The sequence below is a fragment of the Olea europaea genome, chromosome 8 (assembly GCF_002742605.1).
Source record: "Olea europaea var. sylvestris chromosome 8, O_europaea_v1, whole genome shotgun sequence".
In the NCBI taxonomy this organism is placed as follows: Eukaryota; Viridiplantae; Streptophyta; class Magnoliopsida; order Lamiales; family Oleaceae; genus Olea; species Olea europaea.
This window is the reverse complement of record NC_036244.1, coordinates 4,841,940-4,859,713: the sequence shown is the minus strand read 5'-3', so window position 1 is coordinate 4,859,713 and position 17,774 is coordinate 4,841,940. Positions and strand designations below refer to the sequence as shown.

Sequence of the window (17,774 nt, the reverse complement as noted above, 5' to 3'; positions counted from 1 at the left end):
ATAATAGAGTTGAGTAAGGGAAAAGAAAATTGAACATGTTTATCTATTTCAAAGTATTTATTTTTTCTTTAACGGAAAGTAAGTTAATATATATATATATATATATATATTTAAAGTAAAATTTATTTCGTATTTAAACTATGTACTATATATATAAAAAAAAAAAAAAACCTGTAAAATTAACTTTTGATTCTTTTAAACATCGCAGGAAATCTAGTGCTTAATTTGGATAATCAATTTTAGTGCTATTTATGTCAATATCCTGAATGCATATCCCATATATATAAACTGGACTAGACTCCTTTCCACTATTTTTTCTCAAAAAAATAATAAAAAATAAAAAGTTATTTATTTATATTATCATTACACTATATATTTATAATTTGAAAGTGCCTCAAAATTTTTGAAAAGAAAGCACATTAATTTTCTTTATGGTAATAATATTTATTTAATCAACTTACTGAAGTTTTTTCGAGGGTCTAAACAACTTAAATGAAATCTATAAAATTTCTTCTAGATTTGCATGGTTTTACATTTATTTTTCTGTAGGGTTTTCGAAAATTAGGCATATGAGGATCTTAATGGTACATGCCAATCGAGCTTACATTTTCTATTATTTGATACGTTTAAAAAAAAAAAACTTGAATATGGGCTTAAAGTATTCTCCAAAAATACAAATGGTTAGAGGGTCTTGACAAGTAAAGGAGTTTAGAAAATGGTTTGATTATATCATGATAATTCTGTGTACTAAATGATTTATATTACACAATTACCTTATCTAATAGTTTAAATTATTATTCTCCAATAATACAAACAGTTGGAGGGTCTTGACAAGTAAAAGAGTTTAGAAAATGGTTTGGTCATATCGTGATATTTCTGTGTACTAAATGACTTATATTACACGACTACCTTATCTAATGGTTTAAATCACTACTCTCGATCTACCTTTCCTCTTTATATCTGATTTCTTGTCCCAAATTGCAGGGAACCGAAGGTGGAAATGCAAAACTTGTTTATGCAGTTAGCAACAAAAGATTGATCCAACGTTATTCATGTGTCACTTCCCCTTATTTAATACTCGATATTTATTACACAAAGACGTGAATATATATAAAAATTTAATTTTAAGTGGATAATTAATTTTAATTATACATTTTATGGGATTCAGAAAATTTCAACATCACAATTAATAATTTTTTATCAAAATTTACTGAAAATTTGATTTTTAGCTACGTGAAACAAGTGCATAGTGTCTTGGGACTTGAATGTATTGTCACCTAGTCTACAAACTTAAGCTGCTAGAAAGAAATTTATTTATTTATTTAATTTAATCTTTCGATATATTTGCACTGATCATATTTAGAGCTCATTTGGTAGGGCTTAAAAGCCAATTAAAATCAATTTTTGACCGTTATTTTACTATTTCAGTCGTCATTTTTTAATTTTTCTTTCACATGTAGGACCCACTTTCTCTCTTACGGTCAAAAAATCAATTATCAAAATTTCTACCAAACAAACACTTAGTCAAAGACCTCTACACACAAAATGAATAATGATGAAACTTGAACTCAGTACCCGTGTCTACATTTATAGGGCGTCGAACCATCGAGAAGTTTAAGTTATTGGAAAGACGATGTATTTATATATTTGCATCAAGTCTGCACTTGTCTTTCATACCCAGTCTATAAGTCCAGGTAAAACGGAATCATTCCAATCGATTAACATTCAACGTAAAATTTCGTCGAATTTCATAACACAAATTATGGAATAGCGGAAGGGTTTGTATAGCCGATCATAGATATAAAAATAAGGCTTAGTTTCTCACTTCGTGAAGTTTTCAAGATAAACAAATATTTTTGGATGAAGTTGCATAACCGATGTGAACTACTTGTAGTACCAAGTTAGAAAGTTGGTGAACCAAATCAGCAACTCAAATTGAAATAATCCACTTTAAAAATAGACTGTACACTTGAAAATATTCATCTCCTGCTTCTGAACATGGCCAAAGGGCCATCTCCCATAATCCCATTGCTTTTGGCAGTTTCGTTAGGTCTCCTCCTTAAGGGCAACTTCCAAGTCAATCTCCCAACAATTTCTGAAGCAGAAAATGCAATCTTTACATTCGTTGTATTCATACCATTTCTTGTACTCCTCACAATTTACTCTACAAGTGCAAACCATACAATTGTGGTGCCTATTGCACTAATCCTGATTATGTACACAGTCACTACAATGCTTCTTGGCCCTCTCGTGCTGATCTTGATCGTTTATATCGCAAATTCTTGCTCGGGTTTCTTGAAATCTGGCGGAGAGGAAATCGGGTGGGGATTCATGCTAGTTCTTGTGTTCTTTGTGCTAAATTGGGTGGTGTCCGATGCAGGGCGACAATGGGGAGTCCTTGTGCTGGCTATACTGATCTATGTTTTATATCATTTCGTCGACAAATCTTGAAAGGCAACATGGTTAACTATGCCTCTCTATGTACCATTCTATCGGAAAATGTATAGGGCAGCTGTTAAAGGTAGTAGGGAACTTTCATGCAGCTTTTAAGTACCACAAAAAGTAACTTATAAACTTATAGGAATGTAATGAGAATCACTGAAAAAGAAATGTAAATGATGGTTCCTCTTGAAATAAGAAGTTCTATTGTCCAAGTCTAATGCATTTTTGTGCCTAATTTCACCTTTCAAATAAGTTTTTCGACTTTGCAGTCTTTCTTTTTCTTCTTCTTGTTTCGGGGTCTGTCTAAGTTTAGCTTACACGTTCTTCGACGGTAAGACGAACCAGTTGGTTCAGTTATTAGAATGCTTTTCTGAATCTGGCATTTGATGAACGTTTTAGGTGTTGTTCAATGACTTTTGTCCAAATATCATGCTAACAAATTTCAGTTGTTGATGGAAATATAAAAATTAAGGGAGTTCTGCAAATTTCACTAAGGTGGTTGGGACTAGAAATTTGGTTGAGCAGAAACAGAAGAGGGCAGAGGACTTGGAACTCTTTGCAGTCTCAAAGACCATAAGACCCCACAATTATAACATCAAAATTGGCCACTGTTGCTCTTTCACCAGGGCCCACAAATCGGCTTTTAGGCAAAATATAGAAGAGAGAACAAGCTCGTCGAAGAATACAATCTCACATTGAGGCGAACTTCTATAAATCCTGCGTGTTTTGGATTGTTTATTTTTTCTATCTTCAAATTAATTGCTCTTAGTGGAATATAATTAAGGTTTATATTTTTCAATAGCGAACTGCCTAGAGTACGTTTTTTTGGCACTTTTTTGTGGCTCTCCCCTTGTAGATTTTGCAAAAGGTAGAGGAGCATATTTTCGATACCATTTCTATTCCACTGGACTCACGTCGTTTCTTGGACAAAAACATCCAATCACACAGAATCCTGAAGAGAAGAAATCTGTCAGCGAAAGGATTTACACTTACCATTTTTTCGAAACACTTCCTCAATCCTTGACAAACACAGCACCTCGAGAAACATTTAGTTGTCCTTCTCAAGACACTACATCAACATATTAACCTTGGAAAAAGGAAAAGGTCAGCATATTAGTCTATAAACTAGAATTTTATTCATGATTATAGATATTGGTTTCATATACTTCCCGAGGAAGAGTTCTTCAGATCATTTAGTGATATCCAATTGGTGCTAGGGCTTCCTTCAGTTCATGCCCCTGATTATGAATGTCCTACAATCATTACAAATAAACCTTGGGCATCCTGTTGAGGCTCGAATCTGGGTTGTGTGCTCCCTCATTTTCTATACTGATACCGTTTTTAGTAATGCGATTTATTAGTGGAGTAGTTCAACTGGATCGTGACACCTGTCCTTTTTTGACCATTGGATTGGCATCCGGATGGTTACATTGTATATCTTTTGAGTGCCATTTCACTTAGCACTTACCGACTTTTGAGTTACGAGTTTGAGAGAGAGAGAGAGAGAGAGAGAGAGAGAGTTTCTTTCTGGAGCTAGGATTTCTAATCTACTTCATTTTCTCTCAAATGTCTCATTTGATATTCAGACATTTGTGAAGTTTGTGAATTTAATATTGGAAAATTTGTGAAGATAACTAAGACATTTGTGAAGTTTCCGTGTGATTATTGGAAAATTTTCAGTTTATCTTGTAAGATATAAGAGATCTGCACTTTCTCTTGTGTTTGATGAATGTTTTGTAACCTTCATTGCCAATTTGAGGCTTTATAGTACAATCGAACGATATCCATTTTAATATATATTCAACAGGGGAATAAGCATTAAAAATGGTTGCAGAGCTGTTGGGGCTTTAGCCGAAAAATTTCTCCATGTTCAATCATTTAATTTTTGCAAATTTTGTTTCTGTCGCATTGAGGTTTTTTTTTGTATCTTGAATTTAATATTACGTTTCTAGGCTTTTCACAACTAAACCAAGTTACTTAGATTATCAGACCATATAGTTTAATGTGTGTACCGATGCAAAAAGGTTAACCTTACAATGATGAGCCTCTTCTGCTCTAATCGCCACAACTACATCGAGAAGAGTTGAGTTCGGTGGCAAGCTCCAGTAGTCGATGGGAATGGATGGAGCAGGAACATTCTCAACTGTGTCCTTGTCCAACTCTTTCAAGAACTTGGTGTATTAGTGAATTGCCCTCTTTCAAATACCCCACAATCCGATGAGCCAATTTAGGCGAAACGAGATATGTCAAGAAGTATGCATTGAAAAACACGCCCTGCACCGTAAATACAAGAGGGCTTTCGTACCATCTAGGTTGGGACACTTCCTTGAATGTCATAAGGTGTATTATTTCATTTTCGGCTTCTTCTAACAATGCTTTGATACAACCACCACTGTGCTCAAATCGTCTTGATGACTTGTAGTGTAACAAAAATTTCCAACATCATTGCAAGACGTCCATACTACCTCTATGATACGTTAAAATAATTAAGCATAAGTTTGGTATGCAGTACTATAATGGACAGAATAATACAACAAACAAGTATCTTCTTTTCCTCGATTAATAGGTTCGACTATTGTATAGTCCAACCCTCTAAAGAAACCATAAAAGTGCAATACATCATCTAGTTGATTAACCAGGTTTGTGTACATTTTTGACATGTTGCAATAGCGGCTCATATAACGTGGAACATATATTTACTGAAATAAATAGGTTGATAGAAAGCAAATGGGTTATAAGAAGAAAGAAACAATATCAAAAAAGGAAGAGGAAAATTTCAAGGCTCGTCTAGTTGCAAAATGTTACTCATAGAGGAAAAGTGTTGACTAGGATGAGGTTTTTTCCTCTGTGATTAGATGTACTTTCATAAGGGGCAATGTTAACTTTAGTAACACATCTGAACATGCAGTTGGAGCAGATGGACGTAAAGACAGCTTTACTTCATGGAGATTTAAAAGAGCAAATTTACATGGAGCAGTCAGAAGGGTTCAATTAGCCTGTATAAGAGTTTATAAATTGAGGAGATCACTTTGTGGGTTGCGATAAGTGTAGATTCCACACTTATTTGAGATTCTAAATGATGATATTTTGTTATTCATTGAACGAACTAGTGTCTTATTTGTTATTTATTGCTTTTTATCATTTTTCAAAGAAGAATTGGAAGAAAGAACGAAATATAGCAAAAATGAAAGAAATTCAAAGTATGGGGACCAAAGTGTAAATATCCAATGATTGATTTGAACCACAAAAATGAAATTGAAGTAAAAAAGGAAAGGGATATATCTCTAGCAAAATTGTAGTTTTTTGAATTAGCTTTCCAACGTATTTCAATCACCTCAATTAGACGTCGGAAGAGAAAGTTATGACTAAAATACTAAAAATTGTGCAGAGACAAAATCATGCGCGCACAAATGCAACTTTCCTTATTTGATTAAAACTCTTTTAGAAGACAATTTGGACTTGAATTTTAACCTAATTTTATCATATAAATACAAGATATGAGCAGTAATGAAGGAGTCTCTCTCTTGCCTTTTCATACAAAATAGTTTCATCAAATTCATCAGGGGTCAATTACTATATTTTGAGAAAGGAGATCAAGCCATAGCAAGAAATTGAAGTTCAATTACATTAAGATTTTGAAGAATTCAACTTTGAACTTGAAGATCAACATCTTTTGTATTCTTTCGTGATCCGGGAGATAATTTTTTATTATTCTTCTTGTAATTTATATATTAATATGTTAGGCTAGTTTTTCATTGAATTGAGCCCTATTGTTTGTTTATTTTAATTCAAGACAATTAATTTAGTATTTCATAATTTTTTTTCTTGATTGATTTTACATTCCCATTGAACTATTCAATTGCTCGATCACCAATTAGATAGTAAATTGGTTGTTGTAGTATAGAAATACTCACAATAAGTCTAGAACGTGGTAAAATCGGCACATGGATAATAGGTATTAGGAATAATATCTGTGACATGTTCAATTATGTGTAATAAATCTTGTGAATTAATATATATTTTTCATATGAATTCGAACTAGGAATATGATCGAGTCATGTTAAACATAAGTTTAATATATTTTGGAAAAGAATATTGAATAAAAGTTGATTATCGATTATCTTGAATGCATGAATTTACTAAATTATGAATTAAGAGTTGAATTAAATGGAAATAGGGGATTCATGATTCCAATACATTCATATATCAGTTAAACATTTTATTTGCTTTATTAGTTTATGATTAGTATAAAATGCATACAAATCGCTCTTTTGATTTTATATTGTTTTGAATTTAATAAAATTTATTAAACTAGATATTAGACATTATTCATCGTGGAAACTCTTAACTTACAAATCTTATTACTTGTACAACGATCCTGTACGCTTGCGGGTTTTCTACGAACAGGCTGAAGCAATCTCCACGACAATGGTACAAGTGATTTGGCTCATACATGATTCAAATTGGCGATAGTAGATATGATTATGATTGTTGTGTTTATGTAAAGAGTCTTGACGACTGTTCTTTTATTTTTCTGTTACTTTATATGGACTATACATTGATTGCTGCAATTAGTATGAGTAAGGTCAACAAGTTGAAGATTTTATTGAGAATAGAATTTGACATGAAGGGTTCTTTCTTTTTTTTTTTTTTTTTTTTTTTTTTTTTTAACCTTTTTTTGATAACCCAGGTGTCCCAGCTTAGCCGGACTAAATCCTGGACCTCTAGCCCCCGGCCCCTCAGTGACTAGTGGAGGTAAATCGCAGGTTGTGCCCTTGTTGGTTCCCAGGTTCCCACATGGCTTTTACTCCTTCCCCAAAGGGACCCTCCTCCATGGTTATTACATCACCAAGCTGCTCCAACCCTTCCTCTGGTTATTACATCACTTGGCTGCTCCAACCAGGAATCGAACTCCCCACACTTGGTTCCAGAGCCCCCCAATGTGATTGTTTCGCCAACTTGGATGTGCCCTGGGGGGCAGAAGGGTTCTTTTATTTTTCTGTTACTTTATGTGGATGATACATTGATTGCTGCAATTAGTACGAGTAAGGTCAACAAGTTGAAGATTTTATTGAGAATAAATTTGACATGAAGGATTTAGATGCTGCAAAGAAGATTCTCGGGGTAGAGAATCGTAGGGACAAAAATTCAAGAAAATTATTGTTATCTCAAAACAGTTATGTTGAGAAGTTGTTAGAGAGGTTTGGCACGAGTAATGGAAAAATAGATAGTACATCTTTATCGAATCATTTTTATTATCTACTACTTAGTGCCCGAAGACTGACGCAGAAAATTAAAGCATGTCAAAGGTTCCATATGCTAATACAACAGGGTATCTGATGTATGCTATGGTTTGTATAAGATCGAATTTGGCACAAACTGTTAGTGTAGTAAGCAAGTTTTTGGCAAGTCTAGTACGAAAAGATTGAGATGTATTCAAGTGAATTTTCAGATACTGGAAGGGTACTACAGACTAAGGTATCACGTTTATCAAGTAATAAAATGAACCTTTAGTTATGGGATACGTAGATTCAGATTATGTTGAAAATATGGATGACGAGAGATTGACTACAAGTTATGTATGCACTCTGGCAAGTGGACCTATTTGTTGGAAGTCCATCTAGTTGCACAATCTACAATTGAGGTAGAGTATATCGCAATGGTTGAGGCTACCAAGGAAGCTTTGTGGCTTACAAGAATGGTCGAGGAGCTGGGTGTTCATCGAGGTAGAGTTGAAATGAAATGTGACAGTTAGAGTACCATTTATTTTGTGAAGAACCATGTATATAATGTGAGGCAAAGCAAATAGATGTGTGGTTTCACAAGATCAGGAAATTGGTTTCTTTAGGTGAACTATTACTTTTGAAAGTTCACACTTTTGAGAACGCAGCAAATATGTTGACAAAACCTATTGCCACTTATTAATAGGGGCTGACCCACTGCTAGACCTAGTGGGTCACGTGACCCATCAAGTTTTTTCAATTTTTTTAAATATATATATATGGAAAACAGTAGAATTCCCAAGACCCAAGTTACCATTTCCCAGCCAACTACTCTGTCCCATTAATTACAAAACTTTGAAAACAGAAAAATGAGAAGATAAACCCATTACAATTTACAAACCAATTCCAATTTCCAAACACCAAAAACCTGAAAAGAAAAACTGTTAATCTGCCTTCCCTTCCGGCCTTCCATAATCAGTGACTGGAGAAACTAGAAAGATTCGATCGGCATTTCGCGTTCGTGTCTTTGCTGTGGCCTGTGAGTTTGTGACGTGTGGTGCCGTGCGACTGTGTGAAGTGTGTGGCCATCCCGTTCAGACTCAGCCATCCGCCGACCGCCAGACCACTTCCCTCCATTGGCACCACCGTCCGCCTCTAAACGGTTAGTAGGTGCACCGTGCATAGCATTCATGACTGAGTCTATTGTCGATGTAACTATGTTGTGTTTTTTATTTTAATATGTGAGTTTTGAATTTGTTGAAACAAAGTATGTTTTGTCTATATTTGACTTCTGAATTTTTAGTGAATTTCCTGAACTAAGTATTTTAAGTTGTTATTTGTTAACATTATTAACTGTTAAGTTTTTTATTTACCACTATTTGTTGATTTTAGCATTAAATGAAAATTTGTTTATTTGTGAAAATGTCTAGTTTCAATAATTATCTTTAGACTTGTATTTTGGAGATTTTAACCTTTTTTTTTTTTTAATCAACGAGTTTAATTATATTGAATTGAAGGCAAGAAACTTCATAACTAGATTTTTATTTTTGCGACGTAGAATTCATTATATATGGGAACGGTTTCTCACTGAATAAACTCCACTTAAACTCAAGGATAGATCCAACACAAGCAGCACACTATATATACAAATTTTATCACAAAATTATAGATTAACACAAATTTATTAGCCATTAATTAAATCTTACGTCAATAATCAGTGTGATGGTCACTGTAAATTTGTAATGGTCATCTCTTGAAGTCATGTCATTCTCTACTCTCTCTGCCTCTTCTCTTCCTCGTACTTTATCCCTTCTTCCATATTTAATTTTGTGAACTTTATCGCCTAAGCTGTGATCATTAGGTTTAAGTTCATTCTTTTGTTTTCTTTCAATGAATTGATTGTTTTCGTTGATCGTTTCTATCAGTTATGGAGAAGTATTTTAAACGTAAATCTATATTTTCTTATGATGAGCAAGATGTTAATGAAAGGAATGTTCGAGATAAAAGAGATGAAATGAATGTTGGGGATGAAATTGATGGAACTAATCTTGGAGATGGCCCGATTCAAACAAATGTCAAGGATGTTGGGGATGAAAGTCATGAATTTGATGTTGCACAGCTACCTTCAGATCCTCGATTGAGAGTTCCAATACAAAATTATGATATTAATGTCCGAGATGAAATTCGAAGAACATATATGCAACGGGGTCCTTGTCAGCCTCGCAATCATGAATTTCCACCCACAAGAATGGCTAACAAAGAGAGGCGATTTTGTGTTTCATGGTATGATGAGCATCCTAGTTGGTTGGAATACAGTATAGCCAAAGATGTTGTATTTTGCTTTTATTGTTATCTTTTCAGCTCAAGTGGTGGTTCATTTGTTAATGGTGGGTTCTCAAATTGGAAAAGGAAATAGATTATTAGAAAACATGTTGGGGCATCAAATAGCGCACACAATCAGGCTCGGGTCCAGTATGAATCATTCAAGAATCAAGAACAAAGCATTAAAACCTGTCTTTTTAAATAATCGCTTCAAACTCGAATAGAGTATCGAAATCGTTTGAATACATCAATTGAATGTGTTCGATTTCTTCTACGACAAGGGTTGGCCCTTCATGGACATGATGAATCTAAAGATTCAAACAATCAAGGGAACTTTCTTGAACTATTACATTGGTTGTGTGACCACGATACTAAGATTAAGGTTGTTGTTTTGACGAGTGCACCTGAAAATCTAAAATTAACATCACCACGAGTTCAAAAAGATATTTTGAGTGCTATTGCTTCTGAGATTCTAAACGTGATTATCAAAGATGTTGGTAATAGCTTCTTTTCTATTCTAGTTGATGAATCTCGAGACATTTCAGTGAAGGAGCAAATGTCAGTTGTCATTCGTTATGTGAAGAATGGGCATGTGTTGAAACATTTTATCGGTGTTATACATGTTTCGAGTACCACAGCTGTCTCACTTAAGGCTGGAATTGATCAATTATTTTCCACTCATAGTTTAAGTATATCTAATTTAAGAGGTCAGGGATATGACGGAGCTAGTAATATGCGAGGTGAGTATAATGGTCTCAAAACACTTATTTTGAAAGAAAATTCAAGTGCCTACTACATTCACTGCTTTGCTCGTCAACTTCAACTAGCACTTGTAACTATGGCACAGAAACATCCAAAGATAGAAACTTTTTTCACTTCTGTACACAGATTGGTGAATGTTGTAGGAGGATCAGCTAAATGAAATGATCTTATTAGAGAGAAACAAAGATTGAAAATTCTTGAATCACTTAGTATTGGTGAAATATCAAGCGGGCGGGGTCTCAATCAAGAAACTACTCATAAGCGTTCTGGTGATACACATTGGGGATCTCACTATAGTTGTTTACTTAACCTGATCGTCATGTTTTCAACCACAATTGATGTTGTTGAGATGATTGCTACTGACACTACAAGTTCTGCAACAAGAGGTGATGGATTTATTGGAGTTGATGTTAAAATTGGAATTTGTATTTAATCTACATCTCATGAGAAAGATTTTAGAAATTTCAAATGGATTGTCGAAAGCATTGCAAAGAAAAGATCAAGATATTGTCAATGCCATGAGATTTGTACAATTATGTAAAGCACAGCTCCTAACCATGAGAGATGATGGATGAGATTCTTTTTCTTGGAATGGTTTGTTCGTTTTGTGAAGCTCATGAGATAAATGTTCCCAATATGGATTATATGTTCGTAACTCTAGGTTGGTCATGCGTGATACAGTGACAAATTTGCATCATTTTCATGTAGAAATGTTTTATGCCATCATTGATATGCAAGTTCAAGAGCTGAATGATCGTTTTTCAGAGGTCAATAGTGAGTTGCTCCTTTGTGTTGCATATTTGTGTCCAAATAATTCATTTGCTACTTTTGACAAGAATAAAGTGATTTGACTATGTCAGTATTATCTGACAGATTTTGACGCGACGGATATCTTGGAACTTGATGATCAACTAGATACATATATCTTTGACATGTGCACTCACGAAGATTTTGGATAATTACAAGACCTTAGTGATCTTGCACAGAAGTTGGTTGCGAAAAATAAACATGAAGTTTATCCATTAGTTTACAACCTTGTGACATTAGCCTTAGTCCTTCCCATGGCTACTACTACAGTCGAGAGAGCATTTTCTGTGACGTCAATTGTTAAAAATCGTTTGCGCAATCGAATCGGGGATCGATGGTTGAATGATAGTTTGATTGCATATATTGAGAAAAATGTATTTGATAATATTGAAAATGATGTCATTAAGGAAAGTTATCAAAATATGAGAACTCGTAGAGAACAATTGTAATAAGATATTGAATATTTAAATTCTTTCATCGCCTTTTTGATAAGTTTGATTGTGCCCCACTAACTCAAGATATTTGTGTCCGCCACTGCTTATTAACATCTCTTGGTGTTGGAGGAGAGGCGTCCCAACCTATTGGTCTCAGATGATATTTTCTCAAGTTATGATTTTTTAGTGTTCTTTGTAATGGATGGATATTCGCCAATGAGATTGCTTACACATCACTTCCTCCACCACCATGCAAAGCGGGTGTAGAGATATTGTGAGCCCACGAGGCCGAATCCTGTTCATATTACCCTCATCATACTTCTTGTCATGATCCTTGAACTTCTGGAGATTAAAATGAAGGGACAGTATCAATGAAAATGGCAGAGAAATTCCAGGGATTACAAGTATCTTGGAAAGAAATTTTTTGAACAAGGTTTATAATGTAACACGTTTGCACAATTTTCTTTCACAAAAATACCGTACACTATGGTGTGGGAGTGGGGTTTTAATAGAGGGGTAATGAAATTGAAGTAATATCACGTGCATGAATTGGCGAAAGGCGGTGACATATATGTCGAGTATAATGTTTGTACACCTTATAATTTCTATTTTAGACCCTTTTTAATTGCAACGTATATTCTGGACTCTGGAGAAATGTAAAATGACAAGAATGTCCATCTTTTGAACTTGAACCATGAATGGAAAGGCATAAAAATTGTATTTTTAAATTTAAGGAAAAAAGAGTAGAAAACGAAAAAGATATTACGAAATAAGAAGCAGAAAAATTAGAATTTTAGGATTCCATTGTACAAGATTATAAAAGAATTGCTTAAAAAAAATAAGTAGTGGGCATTTTTATTCAGGAAACTCTATACATATTAGGAACAGATAGAACTGACCAATTCTGTTCGGCTTTAGTTCACATTAGTCTATTTTTGAGTCTTAGACTAAAGAATTCAGCAGTTTTGGGATATTAATCAACGAAAATACTTGTTGTATATGGACGCTTTATTCTGTCTCCACTTATGAAAGGTCAAGCCGACACAATAGGCATTGCGATGCGAAGAGCTTTACTTGGAGAAATAGAAGGAACTATCATCATTTACAAATTCTTTTAAAGATCGATAAAATGACGATATATTGATTAAAACTATCAAAATCTCTTCACCATCTAAATGGGTTTGCTTATGTAATGTGGATTAATGACAAAAAGAAGTTAAAGAAATTTTTTTTGGGATTTGCAGTACAGTCAGGTGTACATTTCGAATGACATTTCCACTAGCTAATGATAGAATGCTACATGTGCGTTATATCACCCAAGATGTACATTTGAATGTACAAGTAAAATAAATTTTATTTTATTTTTTATTTGGTTGGTAAGATTTTAACTCATTCAAATCTTGTAACATCATCTATTGATAAGCAAATCCTTAAGTTGCGATTTACGTATAACACAATCGATCAAGTAACAATATTATCATGTAAAACAGAAAACATGAAGGTGAAACACGGAATTTTACACAATAGTTATGTTTTACAATTCATTTAGAAGCACACAAGAATAGAGTCGAGCCAAACTAGCACTGTAAATTCTGTTCCAAATTTCAAAAAATTCAAATTAAAAAATTTAGCCCTTGTTTGATTTAGATAAATATTGATAAAATATATAGTTGAATTAATAATTAACTTTGATTTAAATTTTAATCTAATTTTTTAGTTCAATTAAAAAGGGGCTTACTTGATCTCCCTTGTTTAAGTTCAAACATTTTCATTTTGTACATTCTTTTTCTTTTCATTATGCTTGAAAAAGACAAGTGATATGCAATTAATTAAGTGTGCGAAAATAAATAATATAGATGTAAAGGTAATTAGGATTTTATTTGAGAAGCTTGACCAAATTATGCATAATTCATAATTGGTCAATGATGCCATAAAAAATCTGCACCTATAAATTTCAGACTTGACGATTGGAAATGAGCACGTGCGGGATCTCGATGTATCGTGATATTTACTTAATTATGTAATAATTTTTTTGGTGGCAAGTTTTTGAGAGATTACGTGTGGTCCAAGATCTGGAATAAGGTGTATTGAATAATATCAATTTACTAAGGACCATAAATTGAATTAAAAGAAACTTCGTTGTTCGTTAACAAAGTATCATCGAATCACCAAGTAGGAAATGATTTTGAATACAAAAATTGCTATATCAAGTCCTAATTTATTGTACAAGTAACACGTATGTCCTAAATCTTTTAAAACTAGTAACTCAATGATCAACCTTTCATTAAAATTGTAACTAGTCCCCAACGACGAAAACCTTCTATCGTCGTTAAATCATTTAACAAAATTTACTAAAAGTTTAATTTTATCTATATCAAATAGGGGCTTAAATTTTAGCAAATTTTAAACAATACTAATAATGTTATAATTTTATATTTTAGGTCAAAGCATCACAAGCAGAAAATATAAAATTCTTGTGGTATGAATTTTAAGAAAGGAGAAATAATATTGTTTTAGTACAAAAATACAAATTACAGAAATTACTTTTCAAAATAATAAAATAAATATATATGCATTTATTCTATTCTAAATTACAGAAATTACTTTTCAAAATAATAAAATAAATATGTATGCATTTATTCTATTCAATAACCTTTAGTGTTTCAGTGGTATCCCAGCGGGGCAGGATATTCCTTTAGCTCGTGTCCTTCACATTGAATGTCCTGCATATTAAAGGAAATTAAGTCATTATCAAAAAATAAGTGATTGTGTTTTTCCTTTTTTTTTTTTTTTTGTTTCATTTCACAAATTATTACTCCTTATTAGGACATTAAACGAATTATAGATTATTAATAAAAATTGAACTTTTATATATTATAGTGTCAAAAATCCCTTTTAGTACTTAGACCAGACATTCACTTGAATAATAAAGAAATTTTTGTACGACCTAATTATTAGAAAAATAAGTTATTTTATTTATCCACTACTAGATATCATTTATTGTCATCTATTATCGAAAATTTCTTATTTGACAAAATATCTAGGAATTGTGCGATCTTTCATCAAAAATTCAAAGGAAATTGCTCTGTGTACGTAACAATTTCCTACAGATGTTTTATCGACCCCTCATTGTAGGGGTCGGTCCCACGTAGGGGTCCGCACATGTGAAAGATCTGGCAAGGGTCTATTTTGTAAGTGTAGCATTTCTCAAATTCAAACTACTACGTAGAAGAATATTATTTATTAATTTTTATTATAAAGACTTTCTCGATTTTGGTACCATATTGATCAATTACCTCTTCTAACAAGTTTGAAGTATTAAGAATATTTTCGTCGAAAAGGAAAATGAAAATCTTTCTTACCGATGCAAAGTGGTTAAGGTCACGATGGTGTGCCTCGTCTGCCCTGATAACCGTGACAACATCTTTTAACGTTGATTCCGACGGCAACTGCCAGTAATCAATGGCGATTGCCGGCGCCGGTCTATTTTCAACAAGGCCCTTCTCCAAATCAATTAGAAATTCAGTGTATGAATTCACTGCCTCTTCTTCAAGGTAGCCTACTATGCGATGAGCAAGTTTTGGGGACACAACATAGGACACAAAGTAGGCATTTGCAAATACACCTTGGACAACAAATACTAGGGCTCTCTCGTACCATTTCGGTTGGGATAATTCTAAGAATGTCATTAGATGCATTCTCTCATTTTCTGCTTCTTCGAGAAGGGCTTTGATCCAACCACCACTGTGTTCAAACCGCCGGATCGACTTTAAGTGTAGGAGCATCCCGCCCACCATGCCCGGGACAGCTGCCACCGTCTCTAGAAGCATAGCGTGGCACATGTGGCGTCTCTACAAGAAATTATCAGTCAGGAATTTAGAAATATAAGTGTACTAAAAGTAGTTGACAATATCCAAGACGTTCTATAGATTACGATTTTTGTTTGGACGATAGTATATTACTCTAAACTGCGTACTAAACATGAACGATACTCGAAACTTATTATCAAAAATGGACATGATTGACAAGTTTTAAGATGGGTAACAGGAAATGATTGTGTAACCTGAAAAAACAAGTAGGTGGGGAATTTGAGAGATTGAACAGTCCAATAGGCAAATTTGTCCATGAACGTAGTTGCCTTGTGGTGCTTTGTCACATCAATTGAAGTGTCCGCTTTATAAGTCTCCCATGGCTGGAAAAATGCAAATTCAAAAACTGATCATAAACATTGACCATAAATTGTGTTTTCTATTCTATTTCATAACACCAAATCCAAATGGCAAAATTATTACAATTTTAGGGTACGTACCCGAAAACAATTCCATCGCCAGGGCGATCCATCCTCCTTGGTCACCCTCGACGGAGGCACTCCCCAGTAGCTGCTAACGACAGCCTTACCATTTTGGCCATCGACGTTTTCAAAGTTGGAATTGAATTTCACAGCTTGTGCTGGCTCGTCTTCTTTGTTACCTTTTGAACCTAGGTTACTACTATAGTACCTTGCCTCAAAAATATGAGTGATTGAGGGTCGGCAGTTCTTGGAGACATTATTCATCGAACTACTAAATAATGAAAAATTCGACTGTAGATGTCGAAAAACCATACCGGAAATTACACGTTGGCTCATTGGAATTCGGGATTTTGAATATAGAGAGAAATAAACACGAAATAATTTGAATTGTATTTTGAGCTTTGATTTTGGTGTGAATGTACAAAGAATGTTGTGATCTTATATATAGTGCTGTTACAATATACCGTGTTTTGAATACTTCTAAAATAGAAATTCATCCATACAAATACTTTGGGAGTCTGGTCAACTTTCACTGTGGGATTGATTGATTGGTACCCTTTTTTAATAATTGAATTTGGTGTGATATTTTATACTCAAATTAAGACTTCAATTTTGACCCGCCTCTGCCAGTTGAAGTTGAAGTAGTCAGGGCGAATATGTTATCGAATACGGAACTGCTAGATTTAGGTGATGTTTGATATTGATTTAAATTATATTTTAATTAAAGTTAAATAATTAATTTTAATCATATATTTTATGAGGCTCACAACTTTTAGTCACACATTTCAAATTTTTTTTATTAAAATATATTTAAAATCTAATTTTAATTCTCATCAAACATGAACTTAATTAATAATAATATATATTAGGTTTAAAAAAGCAAAAGTCCACAAGTAAATACAATAATATAGCTATTATAGAGAACTCTGCAGGATGAATCGAGTTCCTCGATTTATTTATAAAAAATATATATATATATTATTCGATTCATTTTCATTTTAAAAAAATGGGGGTCAAACGGGGGCTCAACTCGTGTATTTAACTCTCTTAGGATGTGAGTCGAGCTTGAAAGTTGCTCTCTCCACTTAATATCCCTATCATGCGTCAACCAAGACGACTTATATTGTTAAATCATAAGGGGAAAAAACACAAATTATGTATTACTTTATTAGAAAAAAGTATTATAATTAATTTATGCTTTTATCGAACTTGGCCTCCGTTAATTTTCATTCCATTACATTCTATTTTTCTCTCTCCTATTTTCAACCACACAATATTCCATATATTACATGTAAACTGAAATTTTTTCCTTCTTTTTCAACTACTCGTTTTTCAAAAAAAATATTATTCTACCCATTTTCATTTCCAAAAAAATGAGGGCCAAACGGGGGCTTAATTCTTGACTCTATCCAGAGGCAGACCCAGACGATTTGGATTAGGGAGTCAGAAATAAAAATTATAGATATCTTTTAATAAAAAAAAGGCTAAACAATC

At 33.4% G+C, this 17,774-nt stretch overlaps 2 protein-coding genes across 6 annotated transcripts; both read right to left on the bottom strand.

Moving 5' to 3' along the window:
• Positions 1-3,635: 3,635 nt before the first annotated feature.
• Positions 3,636-4,866, bottom strand: LOC111398600 (ubiquinol oxidase 1, mitochondrial-like; the record flags this gene model as incomplete). Its single annotated transcript, XM_023025584.1, is given in 3 exon segments — positions 3,636-3,695; positions 4,455-4,635; positions 4,637-4,866. Coding segments are annotated over 3 exon segments (471 nt in total), but the record flags the coding sequence as incomplete, so codon positions are not given.
• A 7,140-nt stretch (positions 4,867-12,006) lies between these two features.
• On the bottom strand, positions 12,007-16,713 carry LOC111398599 (ubiquinol oxidase 3, mitochondrial-like). Of its 5 annotated transcripts, none has more exons than XM_023025580.1 (5): positions 16,299-16,713; positions 16,053-16,181; positions 15,352-15,840; positions 14,643-14,712; positions 12,007-12,331 (listed from the first exon to the last, which is right to left on the bottom strand). In XM_023025580.1, exons 1-4 carry the CDS (start codon positions 16,614-16,616, stop codon positions 14,653-14,655), a joined length of 996 nt encoding a protein of 331 aa, XP_022881348.1. In that variant the 5' UTR covers positions 16,617-16,713; the 3' UTR covers positions 12,007-12,331; positions 14,643-14,652. The 5 variants fall into 5 exon arrangements, with proteins under 5 accessions (XP_022881348.1, XP_022881349.1, XP_022881347.1 ...); XM_023025581.1 differs by having other exon boundaries at positions 12,007-12,328; XM_023025579.1 differs by lacking the exon at positions 12,007-12,331 and having other exon boundaries at positions 14,629-14,712.
• Positions 16,714-17,774: the final 1,061 nt, after the last annotated feature.